Source organism: Argiope bruennichi, chromosome 4, assembly GCF_947563725.1.
Source record: "Argiope bruennichi chromosome 4, qqArgBrue1.1, whole genome shotgun sequence".
In the NCBI taxonomy this organism is placed as follows: domain Eukaryota; kingdom Metazoa; phylum Arthropoda; class Arachnida; order Araneae; family Araneidae; genus Argiope; species Argiope bruennichi.
Genome location: NC_079154.1, coordinates 672,889 through 689,340, shown reverse-complemented (window position 1 = coordinate 689,340; position 16,452 = coordinate 672,889). Strand labels below are relative to the sequence as shown.

At 28.1% G+C, this 16,452-nt stretch overlaps 1 protein-coding gene across 4 annotated transcripts in view; it reads left to right on the top strand.

The window, feature by feature from the left end:
• Positions 1–16,452, top strand: part of LOC129965411 (centromere protein F-like) — a 158,227-nt gene that overhangs the window by 140,137 nt on the left and 1,638 nt on the right. For all 4 annotated transcript variants that reach the window (XM_056079265.1, XM_056079266.1, XM_056079264.1 and 1 more), the window contains 4 exons: positions 1,862–2,089; positions 2,298–5,750; positions 6,392–6,550; positions 9,436–9,695. In XM_056079265.1, coding sequence (XP_055935240.1) covers positions 1,862–2,089; positions 2,298–5,750; positions 6,392–6,550; positions 9,436–9,695 — 4,100 coding nt within the window. The remainder of the gene's footprint in view (positions 1–1,861; positions 2,090–2,297; positions 5,751–6,391; positions 6,551–9,435; positions 9,696–16,452) is intronic.

Genomic DNA, 16,452 nt, shown 5'->3' with positions numbered 1-16,452 from the left:
TTATTGCTAAAAGGCTATTTATCAAAACCTATCTACCTATCAAAATCCTATTTCTATAGGAGAGCTGTAAAATATCTACCGCCAACCAATTCTAACCCCCTTTCAAAGGATTGTAAAACTAACTCATTATGCTTCCTTTCATCTGAATTCTCACAGTCATAAATTCCTAACAATTCCAGCTGAGAAAAGCATTTAAATGTCTGTCCTATATATCCTATCCTGACCTCGGGAATCTCCCCTCTTTTGTATTTTGGTTGCCCCCTGGACCAAATGTAGTTTCTATTAAAAACAGATGTTTATTCATCGTCTATATTCTCCCTGGTTGCAGTGGCCAAAAGATTTCACCACCTGTGAGGATCTGTTTTTTCACCTCCTCTTGATCAACTGATTGGATCCCCCTTTTTTCTAGAGACTTGCGTGTTACTTTATCTATGGTGTTTATTTCACTGCCAGTTAATTGTGTTCATATCCAGAGCTTCAAATTCTAGAGAATTCAATTTTTAGTGTTTTCAAGACTTTGTAATTTAAGATTAATAATATCATAGACTATCTTTTAAGGAATTTTCATTCCGTAGGAATATTTGTTGTATGCATGTCTCAGGTCTGCATTTTAATTATTCTAATGCTACATCTATTTGATGTTCATCTAACTCAGAATTTTTGAGCAACTCTTCCACAATATTGCAACGAAGCTAGCCACATGTCTCTGTGACTCATTGATAAGACATCGGATTGCGGGCAAAGAGATTGCTGGTTCGATCCTCGCCTAATAAATTTGTTGTTTATTTATTTATTTTCCTTTCAGCTCTTCCAGAAATTTCTGGAATATTCAATTATTATAATTTCCTTAATCTTTGTACGTCATTTCTTCTTCAGTTAGTTCTAGGAATGTTCTAGAACATTCTACATATGTATATAAGAGCTTGATTTATAGTAACTGAGGTCTTTGGTTTATTTTAAATAAACTGATATTGTTCAAGAGTGTTCTCTTCTTAAGCCTATAAACGTGACAATATTAATTAACTTCGTTGTTAACGAGTGAACTTTGTTTCACTCCCTAATCAATTTTTCAATGTCCATTTAACTTTTTCCCTTTAATTTTACACTCGATTACTATGGAAAGGGCACACAATTCGAATCTTTGCAAACTTATTTCAGTAATCGACAAACCTTTTTAGTGATGGAGTAGTATGATGAATAGCGTCCCATAACAGATGTTTAAATTCTTCTTTAAAATCATAACTTCTCGGGTTTCGGCACCAAAAAACAATGTATAAAGCAAAGTGGGAGAGAAATGTAAATATACACATAGATTGGACCTTTCTAAATGGTCTGGCCCCTGATTCAAAGGAAGTTATGCTACATTAAAGGAGATAAAGAAATTGACACTACCACTCCCTTATGAGACAGAAGAGAAACTATTCATTTACATATGTGTAAGTAAAAAGAAGAAAACAGCTGTTACAAAAAGTTGCACCATCTGGTGTGGGAGATGCAAATTACTTCAATCTTATACAATATATATTATATAATCTTTTCATTGACCTTGTATTTTTAGAATAGCATATTTTTATATTGTAATAAATTTGTTTTAGTTCCATATGGTTAAATTTTGTTACTTTGATTATTGCATCAATTTTTGAATTGTTGTGTCAAAATAAAGAAGGGTCATATCATTTTGAGATACATTGTATATCTTTTTGATAAATTTATCATCTTTGAATTTTGTGTTTCTTGAAAATTTGTTACTGTTTAAATTCTATTTTTTAATTAGTATTGTTGTCTGGCCAAATTGGTAATTTCTTATTTTAGGAAATTCTCTAAATTTTACTGATATTGAAATATTTTCTCCTCCTCCCAGTATACAGGTGATATAACATTTACCAGCATTCCTACAGAAAAAGGATGTGGATATAAATCTGGAGTTGAAATTAAGAGCATTTCAACATTTTATTCTCCAGAATTCAAGTCTTTTTCCTCACTTCCAGAGAGAGAATTTTCAATTGCTTTGGAAAAGTATTCATTGTATACATTAAATCAAATTTATGGCTTGGAAAATAATTTGATATCTAAATTAGAAAGCTGTAAGGTGAGTATTTTGTAATTTTTTTTTATTACGTTGCACTCTGTTGTATCACTAGAAGAAAAAATTTAACAGCCATCTTTTTTTTAGTAATTTATAGAAAAGTGATGATATAATATGTTTTTAAGAAAATTAATATTTCATTTTACTGATTATGTTTAGACATTTGTAAGCATAGAACTAAACCAAATGTTTTTTTTTAATTTTATTTTAGTTCCTGTGCTGTTATCAATTAGTTGATCATTCACAGCTGAATGAAATGTGGAAAATATTCTTATTTTTCAGAAAGAAATTGAGCAAGATTCAACTTTTGAAAAAATTTATGTTCTGTTTCTGTAATATTTTAAAATCAAGCTTAGTTGCTCATATACTTCATAGTGTTAATAAAGTTGCACTGGTCAAAGTCTTCCCCGGGAATTTTGGTTTTTCACTGAAGGACTTCCTTTATCTGTGCAACAATGCTTTCAATAAAATACTGTTCTCTGTTTCACAAACATTTGAAAGAGATTCATCTCTTGTGAATCAGCATTCTGCTTTTTTCAGTAATTATTCTAATATCCAAAGCAATACTTTTCACTTACCTGTCATCAAAAGAACTGGCTTTATATTGTATCAAGCAAAATTTCAACGAGTTCATTGGAATTTAAAACCTAAACATGCTTCTTCAAAGAAATTGGACAGCTTGTTCTCCTCAAGAAAGCAAGCTGTTAAGAAAGCTTTGGATGCATTAAATGCTCCAGAAGTTCCTTTATTCTTGAATTTTACTATGTCTTTAATGGAAAAGATAGGGAAGGAGTTTTGCAATTCAAGTGATTTTACTGAAGCTACATCCAAAAATTTTTCCATGTCTGCTTTTCAAATGAAGAATTACCTTTCTTTGTTAGAACCATCGTCCCCAATGCTTCATATTGTCAGTAAATATTGTGTAGATGTTTTAAATTTAGAAAATATAGCTGTGCATGATATTTGTTATTGGAAACATCATTGCAATATTTTAGGAATAGACAAATGTGATGTTCAAAAGATGATAACTTTGTTAGAGCATATGGATAAACACAAAAGATGTGAACGTGACATAAGAAATGCCAAGTCAGGAGATAAGCACACAAAAAAAGACATGATAGTCCAGACAAGTGAAATGTATCTGGAACAATCTTTAAAAATTGAAAAAGAGAAACAAAGATTACTCAATACCGCCATAGAAGAGATAGGGAGAGACCTAAGAGAAACGATTCGTGAAAAAGAAAAATTCAAAAGTTTGGCTTTAGATGTTGGCAAAATGTTAGTTTACTTTAAGAAATATGATGCTGAAAATTGTTTATTTTCCAACCTCCACTTGGATCAAGAAGAATTCTCTGCTGAAACATGCTTTTGTGAAAACTGTGTAATGGACGAAGGTATGTCTGATAATTCATCTCACGAGGCACTTAATTTGCATCATTGCTTGAAATGGATTGACAAATTAATTTGTGCTGGGCGTAGACTGGAAGAAGAAGTATATGGACTAAAAATAAATGAAGATGAACAGAAATCTCTTTATGAAAAATTGAAAGATAAAAATTCAGAACTAGAAATGACTGTTGACATGTATAATAGAAAATTAGAAACTATTAAGAATGAAATGCAGAATGTAACATACGATTTACAGAAGCAAAAGGAGAGGTACGAAAATTTGTCACAGTCTGTCATTGAAAAGGATATGTTAAATATGCAGCTTGAAACTGAGAACACAAAACTTTTGGATTCAATTGATGAATATAAGACTAAGCTAAATATATGGGAAGAAAAAATTTCATCACTATCTGTTAATCAGGAAAAACTTGAATGTTCTCTTCTGTGTAAAGACACAGAAATTGCTTCACTTAAGGCCACTTTGGATGAAAATTCCTGTCAACTGAATGAAACCCAGTTAAAATGTGAAAAATACAGAAATGAAATTCATCTTTTAAATAGCAGGATTTCTAAATATGAAGAAGAGAAAATAATTGATCAACACATGTTATCTCATTCTTTTGATAATTCTTCAGTACCTGATGATTTGGTTAAAACATCAAAAACTATCATCAATGAATTGCAAGCCAAAGTAGATTCTCTGACCAAATCCAATAATTCTTTACTTTTAACCATCGAAAATATTGAAGAAGAGCTGAAAAATGTTTATATGGAGAAACAACGTATTATTGAAGAATTAGGGAGTCTTTCTGAGCACATTGTTTATTTTAAACAAGAAATTTCTGTGTCTGCTCAAAAGTACAATGATGAGAAGAAAATAAATAAAGATTTGTTGTTGAAATTAAAAGAATATGAAAAGCTCATGCTTGATAATGAATATATGATTAATCAGTTAAAGATCAAAGAGGAAACTCTAGAAAAGAATGCTATTTTATTAAAAACTGTGACAAAAGAACATGAACAAGTGGTTTCAAAAAAGAATTCAGACCTTTCAAGATGCCATCAAATTATTGAGCAACTGCAAAAGCAAATTACAGAACTTGACAAAGAAAATTCTAATTTAAAAGTTCAAACAAAAGTGGTTGATAAACAAGAATGCTTAAAGCATCAATTGAATGAATTGATGTTTGAGAAGTCTCAGTTGGAGAAAGAAATCAAAAGACTTAAATTGATTGAAACAGAAAAAGAGAAAATAATGAGAAAGTTATCAGAAGCTAATTTCCAAAGAAATGACTTAACTGAACAATTTCATCACCTTAAAATGGAACTTGAGACACAGAAAGAGAAGAGCACATGTTTTGAAATAAAGTGTACTGAATTAAGTAGATCTTTAACAGATGCAATCAGTTCAAATACTTCTTTAGAAAAAGAACTGAATAAAAACAAAAACTTAATTTCCAACTTAATTCGACAACTGGAAGAATCATCAACTGAATTGAAAAAAGTAAAAAATATTAATTGTGAATTAACTAAAGAAATAGCCAATTTTAAATCAAGGGAAAAGCAGTTAACACAAGAGATAGAAACTCTATCTAAAAATCTTAAAGATGTAATGGATAAGGTTAAAGCTGAATATAACAGAAACCAATCTCTAATGAGAGAAAATGAAACTCTTAAAATGAATGATAATGCACATTCAAATATTAGTGGTGAACTCCAAAAACTGAGAAATACTTTGAAAGGTGCCTGCCATTTTATTACTAATATACTCAACATTATTTTATGTGCAGTTCAAAGTTATCCTGAGAGCACTGACTTTGAAGAATTAAGACTTAGTTTGTTGGCATCGGTGGTTCATTGGACCCATAATTCTGAAAAAGAATTCGAAACAGATGTGTTTGATCAACTGGGTTTATTTTTTGGAGCACTTATTAATAATCATAAAGATGACATGGAGATTTGTCAACTTATCTCAATTATTAAAGATTCTATAAAGGAAGTTGCAACTATTGGCGATTCCTGTCAAGGAGTAGAAGCATCTCTAGTTATTTCACCTGACACCATGTCTAATATGTCTGTATTTGAAAGTACTTTTATCAAGCAAAGAAATAGTCATTCTCAAAGTGTCTTAGCTGATTTGCAGTATATTAAAACTCAGACAAATGAAGTCATTTTTAACTTTAAAAACATTATTTTAAAGAAGACAGAAGAAATTGAAGAGTTAAAAAAAGAGTTGAAACAGCATTCTTCCACATCAGTAAAAAATGAATCCAAGGTATGTTGTCATATCAGTGTTTAAAGTATGAACTTTTATTTTAAAATATAACTTGATATTTATTATTTTTTAAAATGATTTATAAAATTAATTAAAATGCATGAAGCATTTATTTTTCATATTATAATTATCCTAACAGTTGTAAAATACGATTATATTTTGGTACCAAATATTTTAAAGTATTTTTTTTTTAAATGTGATACGTAGAATATGAGTATTCCATGTTTGATTTATTATAAAACTAAGCCTTCTCATGAGTTTTTAAATAGATGCAGATTTATTAATTTCTATTTTCAATACTCTTTTTTCTTTTCTTTTCTTTTTTAAATTTAGAAAGCATTCATGTTTTAAAGTACACAAAAACAAATTTATTTTCATCAGCTTACTTGGAACTTCAAGAAAATATCAAAATGTCTGTGTTTATTAATAGGCAAAGCCATATATCAAATTATTCATTAATTTAGGAAGAGCTGAAAGCCTATTTGAATGTGATATTAACATGATTGTAAAACTGAATTAAAAGCGACTTTAGAAATAGATACTAAAACATTTTTTTCATTATTATTACATTATGCACAAATGGCTATTAAAAACTAATTAAAGAATATATTTAAAATATTTCATTTCATTTTGCTTTACAGCCTATGGAATTGGACAAAAATTTTAAATGGAAGTATGAATTAATAAAAAGACAATATCGGCAACTGGAAGAAAAGTATAGTAAAATTGTCATTTCTTCTGAGCAGATGGAGCAGACTATTAAAAAATTGGCAGAGCAAAACAGAAATCTTGAAGAAGAAGTAAGTATTAGTGGTTAAAATATATTTCTTGGTAAATTACTTGAAATAATTTTTGAACCTTTATTTGTGCATATAAAATTTTAACATTGATATTTGAACATCTAGTCATTCATCCTCCTTCCACAGGGTTGCTATGGCACAGACAGAACAGGGAATTTTCAGCTTCTTAGCCCTCCCCTTTTAGCATCAAAAATGTTGATCTATGAACATTGCAAGAGTAATTTTTGGTGCTGTGGCTGTAATCTTTTTAAACAACTCCATTATCTTGGAAACTTACCCCTTTTCTATTCGTTTCTTTTTCTTTCCTATGTAGATCAGTCTAATTTCGATTTCAGAGACGATTGTTCCCTTTCCTTAAAATTACAGATTTTCTGAATTTGCATCTAAAAAGGATGCGTGAGAGAATAGAAAATTTTTCTCTGGCCATAATAGCATTGGTGTTTAGTTACTTAACAGGAGCTTGTTGAACCATTTGTTTATTATTTGAGAAATTGTGAGAAAATGCCTACCTGTTCAAAAAAAGTTATAATTAATATTGGACTAGTGTCTAAAGGAATACAGCAGATGAAAAAAATCTGAAAATAAATCAATTTCGAACTTTTCAATTCAAGAACAATAATTTAAAGCCGAGCTTCTGTGGGCATTAAAACTTGTTGTGCCACATTCACTCTTTAATTCATTTAATGGTATATTGGAAATATTTTCACATATGCTCTCTGATAGTGAAACAGACAAAAAGTGTACCTAAGGTCATATAAAAATATTGTACATTATTTGTTACAGATTAGCTTTATTTTTTAAATGGTCTCTTAAGTAATTTTTAAACAATAAAAGATTTCTGAATGCTTCGACAAAGCTTTGAATTCTGTTTCAAATGCAATCTTATTGTAAGATATTGGTGTGAATCAACCGACAAAGTCTCTACAAGATATTGGAATTCATATTTTATGTCATAACATTGCTCAAGAACTCTTTGAGAATTTTAAAGAGGTTTTAACAAGTTTGAACATTTAGTTACTTTTATAAATTAGTATGGATGGACCAAATTTAAATTTTTAAAGCTGGTCAAAGAAGAACTTTCAAGCCAAAATTACTGTAAATTTATCAATCTAGGTACTTGTAAACTACACATAATTCGTAAAGCATTTCAATATGGATATAAAGAAGCTTTTACTCATAGAATATTTAAAGAGAGTTCTGTTAGACGTGTCGATTTCCTGGAAGTTACAGGTTCTGAATTTTCATTAAGGATTTGCTCTGGAGAGAAAATGTCAGAGTTCTCGAATATGTTCTAAAAGTTATTTACAAAATAAAGAAATATGTAGATTTCAATTTTTTTTTTTTTTTTTTTTTTTTTTTTTTAACTGCTGGAGTAGCTATAAGTGATGTTATTAAAAACATCTCAGGATAAATTGGTTCTGGCTAAAATTAGTTTCTGTTATATTGCTAATTTTCTTCTGTCATTTCTTAATAAATTTTAGAAGGCTGAACTAATGGTGCCTTTTTTATCTGGATTTTTTTTTTTTTTTTTCTTATTAAAGAGTTAATAAAGAATACTGTCAAAAGAATCGGCATCGAAGATGCAAAAGTATTATGCAGCTTATTTTTGATATAACATGGTGATACAAAAAATCTAAGACTGAGAAAAAAATATCGATATTGGAATAGTGACTACAAGTTTCTTGATTACCAGTGGTGCTACTGAAGCAAACAATAAAAAAGGCTTTTTACAGTATATGTTTAAAAATTTTGTTTTTTTTAAAAGCTTTACCTTATTTAAATCCACCAATACATTATTCTGTGAAAAACAGTTAATTTGCTTCAACTTCTTTATTCAAAAACACAAATTTTCCCAGTCGTGCTCAGAATGTGCAAAAATCCAATTTGAAATTTTGCTGAAATAATTAAAAATTGAATACAACGAACAACTGGACTCATTTTATGAAAAAATTCTGTTAGATTTCTATTCTAATTTTTTGAAGTCCAAAAAATTTCCTGATTATTGGGAAGTTGTAAAAAATAAATTCTAAAGTTGTCACATAGCATTGGGGTTATAAAAAGTGGATTTAATATCAAAAAGAATATGCTTGTTTAAAGTGTGAAATAACATTCTTTAATTCATCTAAGAACTGTGTATGATGTCATAAACTTTTATAGAGGTATTTTAAATGTTTCAATTTCAAAAGATTTGTTCAGTATACTCAATTGGCATGTGCAAGGTTTCGTGAAGTTTTAGAAAAGCTGAAAAAAAATTCAGTGAAAAGAAAAGGTATTCGACAAATGCTAAGCAGCATTGCAAATGAAATTGTTACAAAAGAAAAAAAATTAAAAAAAAAAAAAGAAATGAAATTGAAAAAGGTGCATAAGTTGCAAAAAGGGATACCCAACTATATGGTGAAAATAAAAATATAATCGTGCTTTGTGATATTTTGTGAAGTAATCATTATATTTATATCATGATAGCCAAAATGATATTTTATGTTTTATTTTACCCTAATTCTTAATTTTGTGTGACTTATGAAAGCATGAGAAGTGATCAGTGTCCCCTTTCTTAATATATTAATTTTGTCTTGCTAAATTCTAGGCAATAAATGAATAAATTTCTGCATGTATACATTCTTTTGATATACTATTATTTTTCAATTATAACTTACACATGAGTGCTAACAGCACTCAAGAATATGTTAGTTATAATGTTGGATTCCATATACATACAGGGAATTTTTTTTTTTTTCCAGATTTGAGGGACATCTCTGATATTCTGTCATTGTTGCAATTTTTAAATGCAAAAATTTTTTGCAAATTCTAATTATATGATGTATTTCAATATTTTCTGTTTTATTGCTTGTTAGATTTTAATTTCAAAATTATTTCATTTATTTCAGGCAGAAGATTTAAGCAAAGACATAAAGAATATGCAAACTTACTATTCTAATTCCGATGAACTTCTTGATGCTTTAACAGAGCTTAATGCTTTAAGACATAAATTAAAAGGATTAGAAAATGAAAATAACTGGTTGAAAAAAGGAATTCAAGAATTCCAGTTACAGCAAACAAGTACTGAAAAATCATCTTCTTGCAGCCTGAGACAAACCCAAATACCTAAATTTGATAGAACATGCCTCAAAGAAAACAATACCAACAGGTAGGGAAGCGAGATTAATACTTAAAAGTATAATTTTCTTTTACTCTTTTTGAATAAATGTGTTTACTTAGAAGTCAAACATTTTGGAACAAAATGAAATTAATATCTGAAATTGTTACTTTGCATGATTTGTAATGAAAATTTTCTTTCGTTTTCCTTATCTGTGATACTCCAAATTCTCAAAAAGAAGCTTCTCTGTCTCACTTCAGTAGGTGTCATTTTCTTTTATATTATTTTTGAAAACTGAAAATTGAATTTAAAAATGTGCAAACATAAAATTTATCAGATAAACCTTACAGGCAGAAAGTTTTCATTTTTTCAAGCATTATAATCATAAACTCAGCATGAATTAAAAAAAAAAAAAATCTGTTGGAGCATAATATCAATAAATTGTCAAAGTGATATCTCGTGAGGATTCTTATGAGAAATCTTTGCTGCCTCCATCTTTGATTGTCTTAAAGTTATTAATTATTTGCATATCCTAAGATCCCAAGAATATAAATTCATCTTTTTTATTGGTTTGAATTCTTTATTGTGAGACATAACATTATGATGTTTAACCTAAAATGCTTTCAATGAAATGAAATGCTGTTATTGTATGCATATGTAAATCTCTTCAAATAAAAACTCTTTTCTTGTTAACACAATTTTATTTTTGTGCACGTTTTGTGCCACTTCAAGTTTATTATCACAGATTAGGACACCTCGCTCAATACTAGCATTGAGTGCCACATCTCGAAAACTGAAAAATGTTCTTCAACTGAACGTTAAGATACAAAACAAATTTCTAACTCAACAGAAACGCCATCTATGGGCATGAACCTGAAACAGCATAAGTCTGAAAAATGACTGCGGTAAAGAACTATTAAAATTTTGAATTATATAGGAAATTGTTGAAAGACATAGTGAAAGAAATTTTGTCATGTCTTTCAACAATTTGATTCATTAATTGAAATTTTGTGATTCTCTCATCTATTATGTAAATTGCAAATAATTTAAATATGTTCTAAATACAGTATCATCGAGAACTATATAATTTTTTTTTTAAAGAACCTTAAAAAATCTGTAATTCAGCTTTGTATTTCTAAAATTAAATTTATATCTGTTAATTTTTCCAACAATTTGCCTATTTAATTTAAAGGTTATACTACAGGGTGGCGATAGAACCTGGAAATCGGGAAAATTGCGAGAACATTTCTCTCCAAGCGTGCGCGATATCGGCGATTTCACGTTATCATTTCTTTACGTCCGAAGCCTATTCTCGCCAAAATGATCATAGCAACAGTAACTCAGGATGGCTTCTTTTCAAGGATATGGCAACTTTTTAGAATTGAGCAATAAGCCGATGAATATTGCTAGCAAAAACACTAACAAAACTTTCAGAAATATCAGCTTTCCCTTTCACAAAAAGAAATAGGATATGAATAAATTGTGGTTTGATTTGCTGTTAACTCGCAATCCTTGTAATGACCCCATATCTTTATTAAAGCTGATAATGTTAACTGTATTATTGAGAGAGAATTTTCAGTTTTATTGTTTATGGAGAACATCAAAGAATTGTTTATGACAGCAATCAAACAAAAAGTAGAATAAGTAATTTTAAAGTATGAAAACAATTAATTTTAAGTATGAGGAATTTATGAGTCAAATATGAAAGGTATAAAGAAAAGAAAAATTGTGTGAAAATTTGGAAACCAAAAAAGGAAGCAAAGTATCGGCTGAAAGAATTAAAAGCTAATAAATAAATAGATGAAGAATTTTTAAAAAATTCTAAGGCAGCACAAAACGTGCTCAAGTGTTTGGGAAGAGATTGCAAGCTTCAAGATTTTGTAAAAAAGTTTTTAAATTTTTTAATTCATTGAAAGAAGAACTGACTGTTTTAGACCAAGTTTTATTTTATTAGTACTCTAATAATTGATACTTCAATTTTGAAATTATTTATAAATTTGTTGCATTTTAATTGTAATAGTTAAACATTTGTTATTATTTTTAAATTAATATTTTTCATTTAATATTATTTGTTTTAAAAATGAAATTAAAATACTTTTATTATTTTATAAATAAATATATTTATAAAAGCATTAATTTTAGAGAATGCAATTTCTTCTGATTTTTTTTTTAATTGTATGTAAAATTTAGCAATTTCTTTTGTTTAAATCTTTGCTAAAATATACATTAGGTGCCTATAAAATTGTACTGTTTTCATATTTATGCTGCAATATGCAATTCTAATACTTATGTAAATGCACTAATTAATTATCCAACTGTGTTAAAATTTCGATCATAACCACCTTTATTTTTAACTTAGTTTAACTTGTCTTGCAATGAATAATTCTAAAGTTTCTTAGAATTCTAATGCTAATTTTAAATGCAAAACTTTTTTTTTTTTTTTCCCCCATATGAGAAATGTAACATAATGTTTTAATAGTTTTATGATGTTCATACTATTTTTTTAATTTAAATTTTATGGAAATATAGTTTTTTCACATTAAATAACTCCTAAAACTATTTTTAATAATATATATTGTACTCACAAAGTTATTCTGACTTAGGAGAAAACTAAGGAAACTAATATTATTATTAGTTGTAATTCAGGGAAAAATCAGGAAATTTTTTTCAGTTTCAGTAGCCACCTCGTACTGAGAAATGTTTTAGGTTGGAATCTCAATATTATGATGAAAATACTAATATAAATTTAAAACTCTGAACTAATTTTATTTTTGTGTAATAAATTTTGCATGATTTAAATGAAAAAAAAAAAATTGACTTTGTTTGAAATATTATTTTATTTCTAGATCTGAAATATTGCTTTATTTTATTTTATCAGAATAAAATTTAAATGAAATAAATCAATTAAATGCTATTTGAATCTACAAAACTGCATGTTTCATTAAAGCAGATCCTAGGGGAAGTGTGGAGACATAATTTCTAGTTGTTTCAAGTTTGACACTACAGTTTATTGTAATATATTAAGTTATTCAATTAGACATTTAAAGAAAAGAAGTTTTTACATACCCTCCTATTGTGGCTGTATTAATTAAATATTACAGTTCATAATATATTTCTATAGAAAAATTTCCTCTTATACTGAAACCAAAGTTGTTCAATTATAGTTGGATAATAGGGTGGAACGAAAATGGCTTTAAATATGTGTGTGTGTATATATATATATATATATATATATATATATATATATATATATAATATAATATAATTTTTGTTTGATAATAGTGCGGAACAGCTGCCTTTTAGGTTAAAAAACAATTTTTAAAAATTTGGTTGAAATATTATATTATCTTGAGGTGCTGCAAAGAGCTTGAAATTAGTAAAAAAAGAAATTGAAAAAATGGGCCTTTAAAAAAATTTTTTAGATTTTTATTTGATAATAGAGGAGAAAAGTTAGCTTTTAGGTTCAAAAAGAATTTTGAAAATCTATATATATTTGGTTGCAATAGAACAATATCTCAAGGTGTCGCGAAAAGCTTAAAATTTGTAAAATAAATAAATAAATAAATAAAATATAAAAAGGTGAAAAAAAGAAAAATTATTAACTTTGATAAAATATTTTTATAAATTTTTCATTCATATAATGTTACAAAAAATGATTTTAAATACATATATAAGCTTTACAGTTGCAAAAAATTATTAATTACAAAGTATAATTATAAAAAAAATATGTTTTATGTCAAATTTTGCATTTTTTACTTCTGTATCCTTAATGGTTACAAATATTACTGCTGCAAAATATTTGTTTCTATTTTAAATGCCTTGTTAAACTGGTTTTTTTTTAATTAAATTTTGCCAAATTCACACATGAGTTAATTTATGTTCTTATGTATCCCTCTCTTGTAATTGAACCACAGACACCTGGAGCCGATTTGGCCACCAATTTCACAGCTATTTCCATTGCTTGCATGTGACAAAGAAGCCCGGGAAAGCCAATGACCGAGTCCCCTATACTATTTGGTGGGGGGTCAGTTACGTCATTTTCAAACCATGAGATTTTGTCAATATCATCCTTTGCATTGAAGCTTATCTTTAGAACTTTAAACTTCCCGACTCTGTCTTTACTTTCTGTTCTCACTTTTAAAACACGTCGTAAACCAAGTTCTCTTTGAATTTTACATTCATCACTTAGCATGGACAAAAGGATGTTTTCTGGAGCAGCAAAGTACCCATTTCTTTGAATAATCTAGTCTATATTGCTCTTGAGATCGACAGAGAGATAGTTTGAATATGAGATAAAGTTAAAAAGATGTTTGGAACCATACATACATGAAAGTTTTAATATTAAATCACTCAGGCACCTGGTAATATTATCTCTTCATATCTATTTGATGGATCTGGTTGGTTGTCTCTTTTTGTAAAGAACACTGTTGTTTTTCAGCGTTGTCATTGTCGCCAGTAATCGTTTCTGATGCACTAGTATTTTCTGTCTGTTCTTAATTAAACATAACTATTCTCTGTAGTTCTTTACTCTTTCTTGCTTCTTTCTTCCTCAAAGCTCTTGCGGTAGCAATATCAATATTACCTATAACCATTTTTTGTTTTTTTTTGTTAGAACCTTTTATTCCATAACTGGCACTTTTTTCCTTTTATACAAGTCAGCAATATCAAATAAACGTTTAACCTCTTCTCTAAATTCTGTGAAGTTGGAATCAAACTTATCTGAACATTTTCTGCTTTTAGATTTTAATAAATTCCTGTATTTAGCATGATAAGCTTTTATCATTTGTAAAATTCTTTTGGTAGAAGCAATGGGAATAGAAGCTCTTGACCATATTTGTTCTGTTATGGGGACTAAAGCGTCACATATTAAGATAATTATACAATATAAGACGTGTTATTATGCCACAGAAGGAACCTTCTCTGAAGCAATTTTTCTTAGTAGATTCGTAAGTAGCGAGTTCAACTTCAAGCAAATCACTAAATTTCCCATAAATAGAACACTCTGATATTTGTCTTGTCTTCATTAATTTAGACTGAGACATTTTTACTCGCTGCAAAGCACACAAACTAACAAATTGGTTACACAATAGACAGAGTGCAGATGCCAACTCAACTTATCTCGGCAAAGGTACTGATTTGAAACCAGCTCTATCCTTATCACTGGACGCTGACAAATCTCTGCCTACTTCAATATCAACAGCTCCGGCGGCAACTCGGTGCCATGCCAGTGCAACACTAAAACTGTTTTTTTATTTCTATTCATATGACAATGCCTATTTATAGCTTTTTATTCATAATCAAAGCATGCAAAAATTCCTTAAAAAGTTGTAAAAACTGTGTTTTTATGAAACTTTTTAACGTTCATTGTGGCACATCAAGATATACTCTAATTTTTATTATTATTATTATTGTAATTTTTATTTATTTTATATATACCAGGAGGCAACTTTTCCGCGCTATTATAAATTAAAAATTGACTATTTCGTAGAAGAGGGGGGAAACTTTAAAATGTAGCAAAAATTCCAATTTTAGGAAACTTTAACGTCTTTGCGGCACCTCGAGAATTACTTAAATATTTTTCATATTTATAATTATTTTATCTACACCAAAAGGCAGCTCTTCCACGCTATTACAAATTAAAAATCAAAAATTGATTGATTTTTTTTTTTTTTTTCGTTCCACCCTATTGGATAACTTTTAAATGAGAAGCACTGTAGAATCAAACAAAATAGAATATTTGTGATGATGGGTAAATTTCATTTTCAGTTTGATTATTTTGATCATGTTGAATGAAAATCTTGTAGCATAAAATATTTGTTAAATTGTTCAAGTGAATGGATGAACAGGGGTAAATCATTTTAATTCATGTTGATACAGCACTGTATTTCATTCAATATAGTTTCATTTTTTTGCATGTTTATTGGTTTGAATGTTATAGTATTCATTTTTGCAATGTAAATATAATATTTGCATTTGTAGGCCAGATTGTGCACATTATTTTGCTTCTAATTCTGTAACGTCTTAACTTGTTTAAAATCATGCAATTTTGAAGTAATGGCTAACTGATTTATTGAATATATTCATTTTGTTTTGTCCCAAATTTCTGTATATTAAAATTTCCATTTTATGACACATTGTATAAAAGTGTATAACTTTTCTTCACATCTGTAAGGCTTAATAAGCTGTTTATGTTAACATCTTACAAAAAGTTTGTCTACAGATGCTTTAATTCTCTTTAAAACTATCCTTAATTTAAAGTATAAGAAAATATTGCATGATTGAAATATAATATATTAAAGAGTCTTTAAAGTTATGTCTCTACATTTTATTTATTTGCATATTTACCATTCAAAATGGTGTTTTATTATTAAAATAATAACCACTATAGAATGATATGGACAATATTTTTAATAAAATACTTTTTAAAAAAATGATAAAATAGTAGCAAAAAAACCAGAATCTTTTTTAACCTTTTTCTTTTAACTGATGATGACTTTTTATGCCCTAAAATTAAATTTTCCTTTGATCTCAATTATGCATTTATAATAAATCATAAAATAATTTTTTTAAAAATAGATTTTAATTATTTCTGAGTGTGTTGTAAAGCAATTATTAGCATTCATTAATGAGAAAAGTTAGCAATTGGAGACTGATTGGTTTAGTTATGGATAAAAAGTCAAATCTTGTTGGAATATATGAAATTACAGTGTTATATATAAAATTACAGTGCTATTCATTGAATAAAGAACTTTCTTTTGACTTCTCAGCGACATTATAAAACTATGTAAGTTTATTACAGCAATAATTT